Source organism: Cyprinus carpio, chromosome B12, assembly GCF_018340385.1.
Source record: "Cyprinus carpio isolate SPL01 chromosome B12, ASM1834038v1, whole genome shotgun sequence".
NCBI classification, from domain to species: Eukaryota; Metazoa; Chordata; class Actinopteri; order Cypriniformes; family Cyprinidae; genus Cyprinus; species Cyprinus carpio.
The window spans coordinates 5899444-5915519 of record NC_056608.1 but is presented as its reverse complement, the minus strand read 5'-3'; the positions used below and the strand labels follow the sequence as shown (position 1 = coordinate 5915519).

At 39.0% G+C, this 16076-nt stretch overlaps 1 protein-coding gene across 48 annotated transcripts in view; it reads left to right on the top strand.

The window, feature by feature from the left end:
- LOC109100368 (ankyrin-3-like) overlaps nucleotides 1-16076 on the top strand; it is a 161914-nt gene that overhangs the window by 135526 nt on the left and 10312 nt on the right. For 36 of the 48 annotated variants that reach the window (XM_042735050.1, XM_042735063.1, XM_042735052.1 and 33 more), the window contains 10 exons: nucleotides 2054-2208; nucleotides 2649-2860; nucleotides 4691-4898; nucleotides 5466-5562; nucleotides 5714-5942; nucleotides 6072-6197; nucleotides 6514-6636; nucleotides 7060-7086; nucleotides 7664-7745; nucleotides 8842-15885. In XM_042735050.1, the coding sequence (XP_042590984.1) occupies nucleotides 2054-2208; nucleotides 2649-2860; nucleotides 4691-4898; nucleotides 5466-5562; nucleotides 5714-5942; nucleotides 6072-6197; nucleotides 6514-6636; nucleotides 7060-7086; nucleotides 7664-7745; nucleotides 8842-15885 (8303 nt within the window). The remainder of the gene's footprint in view (nucleotides 1-2053; nucleotides 2209-2648; nucleotides 2861-4690; nucleotides 4899-5465; nucleotides 5563-5713; nucleotides 5943-6071; nucleotides 6198-6513; nucleotides 6637-7059; nucleotides 7087-7663; nucleotides 7746-8841; nucleotides 15886-16076) is intronic. The other 12 variants (XM_042735072.1, XM_042735071.1, XM_042735074.1 and 9 more) reach the window with 6 other exon arrangements.

Below are 16076 nucleotides of genomic sequence, written 5' to 3'. Positions count from 1 at the left end.
TTGGTTGTGCTGTCATAAAATTCACAACGGTTGTGCTGTAATTATATAATAGTATTTAGTGTGACGCGCTACATGTCTGCTGTTACAGTACTGTTTTTAATTGTGATTCACTGTAAGTGCCGCGCTTGGTTTGAGCTGCTTTAATTTGCATTTGGGAACGCAACATTCGTCTTTAGAAACGTTTGTAAATCTGTTGTTGTCTACAAAGAAGTTTCAGTGTCACATAATCTTTCAGAAATCATTCTAATATGCTGATTTGCTGCTCAAGAAACATTTCTCATTATTATAAATGTTAGAAACGGTTTTGCTGCTTAATATTTAAATGAAGACATTTAAAATGATTTCTATTTAATAAATGCAATAACAAATTTAATTAATATATTTGATAAATGCAAATAAATACTGTTCATTAAACTCTATATTTATCGAAAAATCCTGAAAAAAAAAGTTCATCATCATTTCCACACAAAATATGAAGCAGCAAAATTGTTTTCAACATTGATAATAATCAGAAATGTTTCTTGAAAGTCAAATAAATTGTAATGATTTCTAAAAGATCATGCGACACTGAAAACTGGAGTAATGATGAAGACAATTTGCTTTGCATCACAGGAATAATATTACATTTTATAATGTATTAAAATTGAAAACTTTTTTTGTATTTGTAATAATATTTCACAAGATTTATTTTTTTATTATTTTTTTTATTATTATTTTGATCAAATAAATTCAGCCTTGATGAGCAGAAGATAGTTATTCCAAAATCATTAATAATTGTAATGTTTACAGACTTTTGGCAGGTACTTTAATAATAATAATAATTCTATATACTTTTCTATAATATATTATAGTACTTTATTATAATATATTATTAAATTGTTTTCATGATTATTAAATGCTGCTTTTTTATTTTTTACAGGACAGTGTGTATTTTTACAATATAAGATTTATATTTTTTAATGTGTTAAATTATATATTTTTAATAATGAGTGGTGGGGGTGAGTGAGTTGTTTGGGTGGTTGTGGGACTTTTCTTCTTTTTTTGTCTCTAGCTGATCACATGCCTGTTTTATCCACCTTGATGGGTTTTGTACTTATAATCCAAGACCGATTAACTTAAATGTACTCATTTGACCTGAAGTGCACATTCTGTCAGCATATGTGTTTCCTGGGAATTAAAGAAATAAGTGTGAAATTTCTTATTTCTGTGAAATAAGAATATATTATTAGATATAATGTTTGAAATAAGACCACATACAGTAAGTTAATTTCTGAACTTATAATTTCTTAAAATGCACTAAGGTTGCCTAATGCTTGATCATTTTATAAGCATTTCTGATTAGTATTGTCAATTCATATTTCCATTGGCTAGATATACTGTAGTACTTGTTTAAAGAATTCTTAAATTATTTTATCCCACTGGCAATAGTTTTAGAATTGTTTTGCTCTATTAGGTGTTTTGCTTGTTTCAAAAGGGCATTTTTTGCCAAATTTACACATTTCCTTAAGCCTTGTCTTGTTCTTAAACATCTGTTCATCTATTTTAATGTTAGCTCACTATTACTTTTACGGTGTATTCAAGTTGAAATATCACAAGATTTAAACAAATATATATGCATATTATAAACTTTGCTGTCTGAAAGTGAATTTATCTTGTTAAATATTTTAATGAAAATAAGAAACAAGAATAGGATTTTGTGCATCTTTATTTTGCATCTGACTTGGTGTTTGAAAGATTTAATTTTTAAGCATGAAGCAGTGACGCTTGGTAAAAAAAAAATATATATATAATAATTAAAAACCGTTATGCTACACTAAAACATTGATAAAATCATTTCTGCATCTGTCCTCTTGGGTTTATAAAAGAAACCACTAAAGTTTACCTTTATTAATATCAGATGCATTTGCCAAGTGCCCCTCTTTTGCACTAATGTTCCATAAATGTTCGTCATCGCCGTTTTCTAAAGTCATCATTAGCATTTGTGTGTCCCATCGTCTCGCATTTATTAGTCTGAGAGGTTCCACTGATAAAGGCTTGCCATGTCTTTTCACAGCCCTGTGATTGTGGAGATCCCTCATTTTGGGTCTATGAGAGGGAAAGAGCGAGAGCTCATTATGCTCAGGAGCGAAAACGGTGAGACCTGGAAAGAGCATCATTATGACTGCAAATCTGAAGACCTCGTTGAGCTCCTCAATGGCATGGATGAAGGTAAAATGATGATTATTAAATTTGCACTGTCACTGACCTTGCTAGTGCATGAGATTCAGACAAGCCTACACTGAGTGTTGATATGTGCTCGACAGATGTGAGTTTTTCAGAGTTGATGGCAATATTTAGAAGGCAGAATGGCCAATGTCTGATATAATGCCTAGATATTTACAAACAATACAATTTAGAGACAGCATGTGCCATACACAAATGTGTTAAAATTAAATGAACATTTGAGTAACACATTCATTACAACCACATAGCAGCACATTTATCACCACTGCAAGACTGTAGCATCATGATGCTAACTTTTGCATAGGCAAACACCACTCACATTTCCTTTGGGAAATTAAAAATACTAGTTTTTGTTTGCTTCTGTAAAATATGTCATTTAAATGCTTCTTGAAATCAATCTCACATAATACTTGGTTATTCTACAGAGCTTGACAGCACAGCAGATCTGGAGAAGAAGCGTATCTGCCGGATCATCACAAAGGATTTCCCACAATACTTTGCGGTGGTATCACGGATCAAACAGGAGAGTAATCAAATGGGTCCAGATGGAGGGGTCCTGTCCAGCATGACAGTACCTCTGGTCCAGGCCTCCTTCCCTGAGGGTGCGCTCACCAAGAAGATCAGAGTTGGACTGCAGGTAGACAACTGTCCAAATAATTCAACATTTCCTTTATATATATATATACATCCAAAGTTCTGGCATGAAACTCTAGATGGCGCAGACGTATAGGTCTAACTCAATCTGACATAATTAGATCATCAGATGGCACAGCTAATTGGTTCTCTCCTGTATCGGTAGCCAATGAGCTCGCTGATTAACATTCAAATACTTGGCGAGTTCTTGCTGTAGTAGCAGCACGCTTCAGAAACCCCCCACCTTCCCTAGCTCCACCTGTATATATTTGCTATGGGGTGATCATGTATGCTATGGGGCTTATTCAAATATATTATATTAGGGCTGGGCGATATAGCTAAAAAATGTATCAACAATATAATGTTTCATATCGTTCGGTATCAACAGTTATTGACATTTTTATAACCTTCTTTTAAAACAAAGGGCATTATAATTTTTTTTTTTTTTTTTTATTTAACCACTGTGTTTTTAATTTACCCAATTTATTGAGACAAACTAAAAAATTTTGTGTGTTGTTAAACACAAAATAAAATTAAACAAATGTCTCCTTTCTTATGTGTTTTATGCAGATTAAATAAGTCTTATGGAAACTTTTGGCTTGTCTCCTGATAACACAGGAGGGCACAATGAGCAAAACAATGCAGCGTATTAAACTGTCAGTCCATAAAAAATGTGCATAATGTCTAAATTAACATAAAAATCTAATATAATTTAATAATATGCATAAACAATTATGAACAAAACAGCATCATGTATTTATGCACTGCATAAACAAAAAAAAAGAGCCAAAATGTCGATCACACAGATTGCATTTGAAAACATATGAGATGCGGTGAAAATAAATAAACCTCCACAAATTCGCGACCAGTTTTCTAAAAGTTTAAACTGTTTTAACTTTGCATGGCTTTCTGTACATCTCTTGTGTGACACGCGAGTGCAGCAGTCATATTTGTCTGTCTAAAAATGCGTTGAATATGCGTTGTGTGAATGGCTTGGTTTCGGTTTTAACCTAACCAAGATCTTCTAAGAATTAAGCTACTATAATTCTCTAATATTTTGAATGAATAGCGCAGCAGCAGCTGCGCGTCTCGTGGGCTACACTAACAAAACATTAAAATGCAACAACGTCACTTACACCATCATCACTGCATCTCGCGCACCACTGAGAACACACATCTAACATTCGATTGTACCATTTTTGTATTCAAATGCATTTTTTTTTTATTCGACTAATATACATTTTTTTTATTCACAATCTCCTCATCACAGGCAGGCACAGCACTCATGTCTGTGTTTGTGTGTGCTGTCTGCGTCACTCTTAGCATGTGCCTATATCATGCGCTATATCGGAAAAAAATTATATAAGTTATATATCGATACCGTTTTATCTCCCAGGCCTATGTTATATGTGCAGCAGCAGTATTTCTTAAATGCTCACAGCAGCATGTTGTGGATGTACTGGCAGTAGCAAGTCTCTGTATCTCGGCACCTATGGTTCCATGAAGAGCCTTTAACATCCATGGAACCTTACCATTCCAGAAAAGGTTCTTTATTTGAACTTTTTTTTTTTTCATTAAAATGTACTGTAAGCCAATTGAAGGTTGATTCCTTTGAAAACTGTAACACTCTGATTTTATCAAACATTGGTTGTCTAAGCATCCCCAACAATATCTGATAAAATAACACTAGTTGATGAAGTGGTGGTTGGTTTTTGTGTGTGGATATGTTTGGGTGTGTGTTTTTTTCATTTTTTGTTGTTATAGAATTTTGTGTTTTTTTATAGATCTTTTTGTGTAGATGTTTGACTTAAATGATCTTGCTTTCTCTTAACAGGCTCAGCCTGTTCCGGATGAAGCTGTGAAGAAGATCATAGGAAACCGTGCCACCTTCAGCCCAATAGTGACAGTGGAGCCTCGCAGGAGGAAGTTCCATAAGCCCATTACCATGACCCTACCTGTGCCTCCGCTGTCTGGAGAGGGTGTGGTGAATGGCTACAAAGGAGACCCAACACCAAGCCTGCGCCTGCTCTGCAGTATAACTGGTAGGATTGACTTTTAGAGAATAATGATGTATAATAAAATATAGAATCTTTTTAACAGTTTATCAAACTTCCATTTCACTATAGTGGTGTTTGCAATCATCACTCTATTGCTCTATTACTGATAATAAGGGATGATAACAACTGATAACAACAAGAAGAATGATAACTAAAATAATAACTTTATTAACATCCACACCAACACGTAATATTGTTCTGTTTGTCATAATCGCATGCACACTTGCTTTAAATGCTTGAGCTCTCTAAAGGTGGATTCTGATTGGTTGTTGATGTTCAGAAAATGATTCCAACTATATTGTTCATCTATGTCATTATCGTTATAGTTGTGGTTTGGAGATCCCTCACAGAATTATAACATTTCTATGTTTCTATGCATTTAAAAATAAAACTAAAAGTTTCTGAATTTAGCTTTGTGAAAATATGCTACATAAAACATACCTGCAAAAAACAAAAACAACAAATTGACAGTCGGTGAACCAGGGCATCCCTGTTTGGTCTCTATTTGAGCAGAAAATGTAGAAATCATTTTAATAAAGCATCTCGTGATAGGTGGCACATCGCCAGCTCAGTGGGAGGACATCACTGGGACTACACCTCTCACCTTTATGAATGACTGTGTGTCCTTCACCACAAACGTGTCTGCCAGGTACAAGAACAACTTAGGGACTTCTCTCTTATAAAATCCTCTTAATTGTTTGGGTATTTTTTTATTTCTTTGGATCTAATTCTAGAAAATATTAAGGCGTATTATCAAAATCTCACATTTTCAGCTTTGTGACTGTTAAATTTGTGTCCAGGTTTTGGCTTGCAGACTGTCATCAGACCCCAGAGACTGTAGGTTTGGCCACCCAGCTCTACAGAGAGCTCATCTGTGTGCCCTACATGGCCAAGTTTGTAGTGTTTGCTAAAATGAATGACCCTGTGGAGTCCAGCCTGCGGTGCTTCTGTATGACAGATGATAAAGTGGACAAAACCCTGGAACAGCAGGAAAACTTTGAGGAGGTGGCCAGAAGCAAAGACATTGAGGTGCATGATTCATTTTATTTGTTTTTTAATACGAGAAATTTTTAAATTAGTATTTTATGAGATACTGATTTTTGCACATTAACATTTTTATAAAATGTGGTTTGCATGACACGGCTGGCTGTTTTAAAGGTGCTGGAAGGGAAGCCCATCTATGTGGACTGCTATGGAAATTTGGCCCCTCTGACCAAAGCCGGACAGCAGCTGGTTTTTAACTTCTATGCTTTCAAAGAAAACAGACTGCCGTTCTGTGTGAAGGTAGATCGTTTTTTCTTCTAGCGTTTTCATGACTATTAGACACATTACTAATACATTCTGCCTGCCAGATTGTTTTGTTATTAAAATCAGCATCAATTTCTGTTAGACCCTGAGCTTTCAGAAGGTAATGAGAAACATGTAGCTCCTCGCTTGTTGTGACTTTTCACTTTAGCATTCTTGTGTATTTTCTAGCTGAAACCATGTACTTATTTAAATCAGATGGGCAGCTTCTCTACAAGCTATTATCCAGCAAATTCTGGGCAAGTCAAACCTAAGAACTAATTCGTTAGCAGTAACATTTGTTTGTCATCTGCAGGTCAGAGACAGCAGCCAAGAGCCATGTGGCCGCTTGTCCTTCCTCAGAGAGCCCAAAACATCCAAGGGTCTGGCTCAGACTGCTATCTGTAATTTAAACATCACACTGCCAGGCCTCAAGAAGGTAAGGCTGAACTATGATCATCTGCGTCATATCATGCCATCTTCATACTCAGGAAAGATAGAGCAGTGTTCCTAGTCATTAAGGGTCAAACTTGGCTCAACCTACCTGAGTGTGTCTTTTATCTGTTTCAAGCTTTTTTCAAGTTGTTGTTGTTGTGGCTGACCCAAATCACACTTTTGATTTGGATCTTGCTTTGGCTGAAGGTGCACAGGCTTGTGCTTATTTCAACAGCTTCTGTGGTTGCGGCTCTGTGCTTTGTTGTTCTTTTTCTTTTTTACCCTTTTATGTTACTTCACTGTGGCTTTGCGGTAACTTTTACTTTGTGTGCTCTCAATCGCCTTTTTCACATCCTGATGTTTCTTTCCCCCTGCTCTTCATTACGTTATTCCCTCTGTTTCTGCAATGCATCTTGGGAACCAAAAGGATGTGGATTCAGATCCTGAGGAAGAGGTAATAGTGCTGTCCCCTCATTTCCATGTGGTGTGCTAGTTGCTTTAGCTCTGGGTTATTTGTTCGTTTAAGATGGCTTTAACTTGGGTACACATTCAGTACATATACTGCATGCTGCTGCAACTTTTTGCAAGCTGATTTTTTTTTACTCATCCATGCACCAAGTGCTCTTGCCTACACTGTCAAGACTTAGGTGGATCACATATCAAACCACATCAAATTGAATTTAGAGGAGAAAAACTAATAAGTTTATATTGCGTAACAAAGTACTGGTCATCGGCGCCTAGGATCTCACTGACCCAGTCGATCATAGTTATTTTTTTTTGTTTCATCGCCTTTAGAATGAATGAAAGGAAATCAATGTAGCACTGATTTCCTTTGATGTGAATAGAGACTATATAGGCCAGCACAAAGAGTACAGTAATATAAAGAAAATTATAAAAAACTTTCCAAATCAGTGTTCCTATATTATAGTCATAATGCTCTTTCAAAAGGAAAGAACAATAATAGAGTTAGCTAAACTTTAAGCAGGGTTGATTATGAGAAACCTGATAGGATTTTTTTGTTGTTGTTACAGACTGAAAAGCCAGAACGACGTCATACCTTTGCATCTCTAGCCTTACGTAAGCGCTACAGCTATCTGACCGAGCCTGGAACGAGTGAGTGTGATGTTTTCAATAATGTATAAACTTATATTGAGAACCAAATTCTTGGGAGTGATTAAAGCTAACATGTGACTTACTGTGACCATCTATGATATATTAACTGGCATAAACATTGTTTTATCTGCACATTCTTACCATACATGAACAGAGTCCACATGCTTGTTTTTTGTTTTTTGTAAAGTTTAGTTTGCATGTAAAATTTGGTATTTCAGTTGGTGTGCCGTGCTTGCCCTGTGCTTATGAGATGTTATTTACCCTATTAGTTCATTTCTACTTACACTAGCAAGAATAATATTTTGTAACTTTCATAACATTTTACTTTGAGTGACTTGCAAACTTTATGCACTATGGCATCAAAGTAAATAATCATTTCCTTTTTTTAAATTCCTGTTTACAACCAGTCTTGCTCCTTTTGGCTTTGTGATTGTGCATAATTATTTAATGCATTTTTGAAGGAAATGCATGAAGACTCACAGGTAGATTCTCTCGGGTGCTTTCACAGTTTGCACTGAATTGCCTGTCACTAAGGTTACTCAGATCTGCATGTTGGAGCGATATTATGAACTTTAAATTGTAGTTATTTAGCCTGCATTTGCCATAATATGTTTTGCTGTAGCATAGGAAAAAGGATGCTTTTTGTTTCGGAGTCTTCTGTTTTTGTCAAAATACACAAATTTGGGAAGGATCTGTATTTTTTTCTAAACCAAACAGATAAAAGGCACTGTAGCAAATAAAGGTAGTCAGTCACAGGAAAATTTAGCACATCAAAAGTCAAAAGTGAAATTGTTTTACTCTGGTCCTGTGCATTTGTCTTGTCATTTTATGTTTTGTGGTTCATCATTTTTGTCATACTTTTGCCCTGTGTGTGCTTTGTTCATATTGGTTTTGTGAGCCCTTTGTGGGCCATGAATCTCTTTGGATCGTCTTTATTTTGGCACCATCCTCATCTTCAGTTCCATTTCACATCATAAAACTGCTGCTGTACTCCTTTATAAGACAATCACCACTGACCAATTTTTTCCTTCTGGTCTCTCTGTTTTTCCACCATTTTTGTTGACTTTATGTTGGATTTTCATTTTTCTGTTTAAAGAAACAGTTGAACGAAGTACAACAAGAACACTGCCTGCTGGTTACGCTCACAAACCTGTCTTTTCAACAAGATCTTACCAGGCATGGTCGACTGCTCCTATTACCGTCCCTGGGCAAACAAAATGTGGACTGGGTTCCCTCTCCAGTTCACCTTCCAACACGCCATCTGTTTCACCACTAAAGTCTGTGTGGTCCATTTCCTCTGCTTCTCCAATCAAGTCCACCCTAGGAACATCGAATGCTTCTCCTGCAAAATCAGTTAGCGATGTAGCATCACCCATTAGAACATACAGATCTATGTCATCTCCAATAAAGACTGTGGTTCAGCAACCCCAAAACCAAGTTCAAATTTCCTCCAGTCTCCTGTCTTCACCGGGTAAAACTGGCACAGATCCGGTGTCCATTAAGGGGCTTGCTGCTTCATTGTCCTCAAGAGCTAACTTGATTTCATCACCAGGATCCATGCTAGACAGAACTTTTACCACAGTGACGCAAGCTGATTCTATAAAGTCAACCACAAATACATACACGTCTTCATTCAAATCCACCCTGGCCCCTTCAAGTATAGTAGCGTCCTCTCCCATTCGAAACATATCAAGCTTGTCCTCTATTAAAACAACCACAGATGCAGCTAGGGGTACGATTCTGTCATCACTTTCTTCATCAGCTAAGCCTACAATATCCAGTACTGAAACAGTCCTGCTAAACGGATCCATTTCACCGATAAAATACCCCTCATCCTCCTCTGCATCTTCCCGTCTGTTTACAGGAGGGGTTTACAGCTTACAAGAACGGATACAGGCCACAACGCAAGCAGCTACGGCCAGTGTTGGTGCAGCCTTCAGTGAGGCTGAGAAAACACTTACTGCTGGCTTAACGTCAAATTATAGTGCACTAAAATCTGTATCTTCACCTTTAAGATCAAATTTATCAAGTTCTGTTTACGATACCCTTAGATCACCAGCCACTACCACCACATCAATATCACCCATTTCCATGTCCGTTCCGGTATTCTCCGTGGTCAGTGTGCTTCCTGAACCCCAGGGGAAGAAACTCCCAGAAAAAATAACAATCACACCTCAGACACACACCCAAGCACAGTCCTCAACATCACGGATTAAACCCTCAAAGCCCTCACTTTTTATTTCCCCAACAGTCCTAAAAGCTGCTGCTGCACCCACATTGACATCCAGTCAAGAGATTCTTAAGGATGTGGCAGATATGAAGGAAGATCTGATAAGAATGACTGCAATCTTACAAACTGACTCATCAACCACAGCCAAAAGCTTCCACTCGCATGTTTTTAAAGAGTCCAGGGTGGAGGATGAAGAGCCTTTCAGTTTGGTTGAGAAAGTTAAAGAGGACCTTGTCAAAGTTAGTGAAATTCTTACAAAAGATGTCCTGAGCGAGGCCAAAAGCTCAAGTAAAGACAGGGCCTCAGAAGATGAATGGGAAGAGTTCTCCAAAGATGAAATTGAGGAGGCACGACAGAGTGCCATGCGTTCCCTGCCAACATTTGAACCAACTCTTCCTGTCGGGCCACAGTCAGTGCCAGACAAAGATCTCAATTTAGCTAAAGTGGTTGATTACTTAATGAATGATCTTGGTGCCAGTTCCCTTTCAAAAATAGCTGATGTAAAGAGCAGGTATGATGAAATAAAGAAGGAAGGGGAGGAAAAACAAAAGCGTACCATAAAACCGGAGCACAAGCTCAAAATGCCACCCACAGGTATGCGGACCTCTCCCTCAGAGAAAGACTTGAGTAAGTTAGCAGATTCCTACAATGGCACAGATGCTATCCTGGAATCTCCTGATGACTTTTCCCATGAACAAGATAAGAGTCCCCTCTCAGATAGTGGTTTTGAAACCAGAAGTGAAAAGACCCCATCAGCTCCTCAAAGTGCAGAGAGCACAGGGCCCAAACCCCCCTTCACAGATCTGCCTATTCCCCCTGTCATAACAGAAACCAGAACTGAGGTTGTTCACGTCATCAGGAGCTATGAACATCCTGAGGAGGTCTGTGAGCCACTAATGGATGAGGCAGCAGTTTTAAAGCCTCCGGTTGAGCCTGAGCCAGCAGTTAGCTCGATCAAAGATAAGGTAAAAGCCTTGCAGATGAAAGCCAGCTCTGAGGAACTGGCCTGCGTCAAAGAAGAAACTCATATCACCACTACAACTCGAATGGTCTACCACAAACCTCAACTGAAAGATGCTGGAGAAACAATGTCAGTCCGAGACATAATGAAAGCTTTTCAGTCTGGAAGAGACCCTTCCAAAGAATTTGCCGGTTTATTTGAGCACAAAACTGGCCAAGATGCCATTAAAGGAGATGAATTGTCCCCACGGTTCCTCGAAAAGGACAAAAAACCCAAAGTTGAGAGAATTATTGAGGTTCACATAGAAAAGGGCAACACAACTGACCCGACAGAAGTTATAATCAGAGAGACTAAAAAGCATCCAGAGTTTATATGCAGGAGTGACCGAGGTCTTAAGGAGCTTGTTGAAAGGGTTGATGGTGATTATGAGACTCTTCAAGATGAGGAGGAACTTACTGCTGAGGAATCACTTCCGTCCTTCTTAGACACATCCAGAGTCAATACACCTGTTTCCCAAGAGGAAGAGTCTCGTCCAGGTTCAGCTCAGCTTATTGCAGATGAGTCATATAAAGCTTTAAAACTTCTAAGCCAGCATTCTATTGAGTATCATGATGATGAGTTATCTGAGTTGAGAGGGGAGTCATACAGGTTTGCTGAAAAAATGTTGCTCTCAGAAAAATTAGACATATCACATTCTGATACTGAGGACTCAGTGGCAGATCAGGCGCATAGCGTAGCCACTGAGGTCCATGGGGCAGAAGGCATATATGGAGAAAAAGTAGCTGGCCCCAGGAAGCAGTCCAAATTAAAGTCAGCAAGGGATGCATCAGAGAAATCAGGTAAATATCCCCCACAAGATGAGCAATATGACAAAGTTACAGTATTACATTATACCACAGAACCCGGTAGCCCTAAACATGCGGTGTGGATGAGATTCGCCCAGGATAGGCAGGACAGGAACAGAGAGAAGCTCATATATGAAGATAGAGTAGATCGGACCATTAAAGAGGCAGAGGAGAAACTGAGTGAAGTTTCACAGTTTTTTAGGGACAAAACTGAAAAGTTAAATGATGAGCTCCAGTCCCCTGAGAAAAAGAAACCAACAAGATTATCACGAGAGACACAGTCAGGGCCGAGCTCAACGTGCAGCAGCCCTGAGAAAAAGCAAAAGACTGCAGCTGAGGAATGGGACAAAGGCAGACAGAAGATGTTTGGCAGCACAAATGAAAGGAAAAGTGCAAGTCTGCCAAACAGTCCCGAGAGGCATATGCTATCACAGTTCAGTGAGGACAAGCCAAAACAGCACGAAGATCTTAAGCAGACAAAGACAGGTGATGCAGGCCCCCCAGTCCCCGTTAAGACTTTTAGAGTGAGTTCTGTTCGACAAAAGTTTGAAATAGAAGCACAGAAACAGGATCAGAATGTGCCTCTAACACAATCAAAACAACCAGTTAAGAAACTAACAGAAAGTAAATTACCAGTGTATCAGTTTTACGGTGGTTCAAAAGCTGATTCCACAGACGAAGGACACCCACCTCCTAAAAAACTAACAGAAAACGATAAAAGTAGCAGTACTATTGTCTCAACACAGTTGGGTGAAAAATGTTTACCTGAAAAATCAGATACTGTTGTTAAAAGAGCTTCTCATTTTGAGAAAATGAAAGATCAAGAGTTTGATAAATCTCGGGAGAGCTCTACTAAAGTTGACTCTCAAGATTTGAAAGATGGAAATATTGTAGACAGGCATAGTGCAATTAATGATATTAAAGAGCAGCAGTTTTTAAAGGGTGACATTAAAAATGAGACAGTTAAAACAGCTTCATTCTCTAAGGATAATATCAGTAGGAATGACTTTCAGATAAAGACCCTTATGAAAAAGACAGAATCTCATATTCCTGTGAGAACATCACCTGGTTCTTCAGACAATAATCAGTCAAAGAAGGCAAATCAAGACACATTAACTAAATTATCCGAAAAGAGCCCATCGCAAATACCTACCCTGACCAAACCAAGGGTTCAGGGCCGTTCAGAGTTACAGAGAGAGGAAGCTGCAACAAAGAAGTCTGAAGAGGTCTCTGCTGAAAGTAGAACAAGTGGTCTAAGTGACAGTAGTTTGGTCGAAAAAATATCCACCGTTACAACAAGAGAAAGTTTCAAAGGGCTTAAAACTTTACCAGTCTATGTAAGTGTTCAAGTAGGGAAACAGTCTGACAAAGATATGGGAGGAGGAGGAAGCAATGGAACATTCAAAAAGATGGTTAGCTCAGAAAGCCGAACAATTTATGCAGTTAAACAGAAACAGCCCACATCTCCTCAAGGCAGCCCAGATGATGACACTTTAGAACAGTTCTCTTTTATCGATAGCTCTGGCAAAAGTCCTATGACTCCAGAGACACCAAGCTCAGAAGAGGTCAGCTATGATCTCACCTCAAGAACCCCTGATCCATTTATTGCATTTATGCCAGGTATTGCAAGCCCAATAGCTGAGGTTTCAGAGGAGTCAGAAGATAGTGAGCAAGGCAAAGCTATTCATTTGACAGAATCTGGACCAGAAAAAGGAGCCAATGGTAAGCACGAAAATGGCCAGGGGACACAAAACAAAAGAGTTGCATATATAGAGTTCCCTCCTCCACCACCCTTGGATTCTGATTCCTCACAGCCTGAGAAAAAAGGGTCAACTCCTTCCTCAGAGGCTGAGACTGAATTGATGGAAGTAAATCTCCAAGAGGAGCATGATAAACATCTTCTTGCTGAACCTATAATAAGAGTCCAGCCTCCATCTCCTGTGCCCCCAGGAGCTAATGATAGTGATTCAAGTGCGGAGGAGGAATCTGTCTTTAAACCTATTCCAATAAAGAAATATACCTTTAAGATAGATGAGGACAAAGATTTGATGAAAAGCCCATCCAAAAAAACGGACAAGAATGGAAACGATAAAGAACAAGGGGCAAATGATAATGGAAAAGCAGAAGATTATGATTATGAACAAAATGGCAATGATCAGTCCATCACAGATTGCTCAATAGCGACAACTGCAGAGTTCTCTCATGACACTGATGCCACTGAGATCGACTCTCTTGATGGATATGAACTTCAAGATGAGGATGACGGCTTAAGTGAATCTATTGCCAAACCATTTGGATTTCCCAATGAAAACAGAAAGGATCTTTGGGCATTAGATAATATGTCTAGACCAAGTGACCGTTGCCAAAGTAAACTTGAAGTAATTCATGAAGAATCACCAGCTGAGGATTACAAAAAGACCAAAGCTAAGACTGATCCCTCAAACAAAAGGAATGGAAAGGACGGTGAAAAGGATGGAAAACAATCTGATCAAGGATTGTCTGAAACTTACTTTAGTTACAAGCTAGATGAGGAGTTTAATACGCCTTTTAAAACTGTTGCAACAAAAGGCTTTGATCCTTGGTCAAGCAAGGGAGGAGAAGATGAAGTAGTGGACGCTAGAATAAAAGATGATGAGCCCAAGCCGTTTGGGCTAGCAGTAGATGACAAGTCTACAGCAACAACCCCTGACACAACTCCTGCAAGAACCCCAACCGATGAAAGCACACCAACTAGCGAGCCAAACCCTTTCCCCTTCCACGAAGGGAAGATGTTTGAGATGACCCGCAGTGGTGCGATTGACATGAGCAAGCGGGATTTTGTTGAAGAGAGGCTGCAATTTTTTCAGATCGGTGAGCATACATTAGGAGGGAGGATAGGGGATGGGGTCAGAAAACCAAATGTAGTCACCTCAAATCCACAGATAGTTGAGAGAGCACAAGTTAAGATGGAGGACAACACGGTTATATCATACAATATCATTCAGATATGCACTGACCACTCTGACACATCTCATGACATGGAGCCTCCCCCCTATTCAGAAGTCAGTTCTTTATGTTCTTCTTTTAAGGTAGGACTCAAATCTTCCAACATTGAGAGGAGAGATTTTGTTTGTGTAGACTGGGATAGTTCACAAGGTCAAACACCAGAAACTGCACATCAAGTAGGACCAGACACCTATAGCACAAGCAAGTACAATCAGATGACAGACTCATCGAGGACAGAACCACAAACATACCTCCAGACAACTTCCAGTAATTCCAGAAACTGTAGTAATAATGCTAATCTTGAGGCCTTAAATGCTGGAACACACTGCTTGCTACAAAGCGGCATACAAACTGAACAGCTGTTAATGTCTGATCTTTGCTCAGTTCAATTAATAAACCCATGTGAAGATTCAGTCAGAAAGGACACTGGTACTTTCAGGAATGGCAGTACAGAGAATGATGTAATCTCCAAATGCAAAGACATTACAAGAAAGCCACCAAAGTCTAGGTTGCCAGTGAGAGCACCTCATCCACCACTGGGTTGTAAAAAAGATCTAGTATCTTCTAAACCAATTCAGAAGATTAGACCAGTAGCCAGGAATCGATTAGATCCATTCCCAGATGTGAAGCCTAAATCTAGAATCCCAATGATGAAGGTTAAACATGTTAGTTCCTCACCAGTTGGGAAATGTAGGACCACCACAATAGCCAAACAGAAAGGTAAAACACAGCCAACCAAAACGATAACCAACAACAAAAGATCAAAACCCGGTCCAGTGAGTAGATCAGGCAGTAAATGTGATCAGAAGCCCCTACGTGAGGTTGGCAAAAGTTCTAGTAGTTCAAAACCTAGTAGTGCAGTAAAGCAAGTGGACTGCCTTTCCAGTGAAGAGAAAAAGATGCAGGCATATGATAAGGATGAAGAAAGCAGCACATCAAGGAACACATCTTTATCAGAAGCGTCGCAACCCTACCATACATCCAGGTCTGCTAGAGACGTGAGATCACAGGTTGAGCAGTCCAGGAGAGACAGGAGGAGGAGGAGTAGGAGGACTGATGGAGGTGAAGGCAGTCAGGGTGCTGGGCCTCAAGTGGCCCCCGGCGTGGAGATCAAGCCTAGTTTGTAAAACTTTACACTTGTATGATCTTAGTTGCATGAGCCGTTGTGATTGCCTGTGGTGTGACCTGACTGTAGATGTCATCTCTGTCATTTGTCATTTTCTCTCTCTTTGTGTACTTGTGTGCTGGTCTCTTAACCTGTTTTCAGATCTCTTTCTATGGATAGTCAGTTTTACTGTAGCATGCCAGTG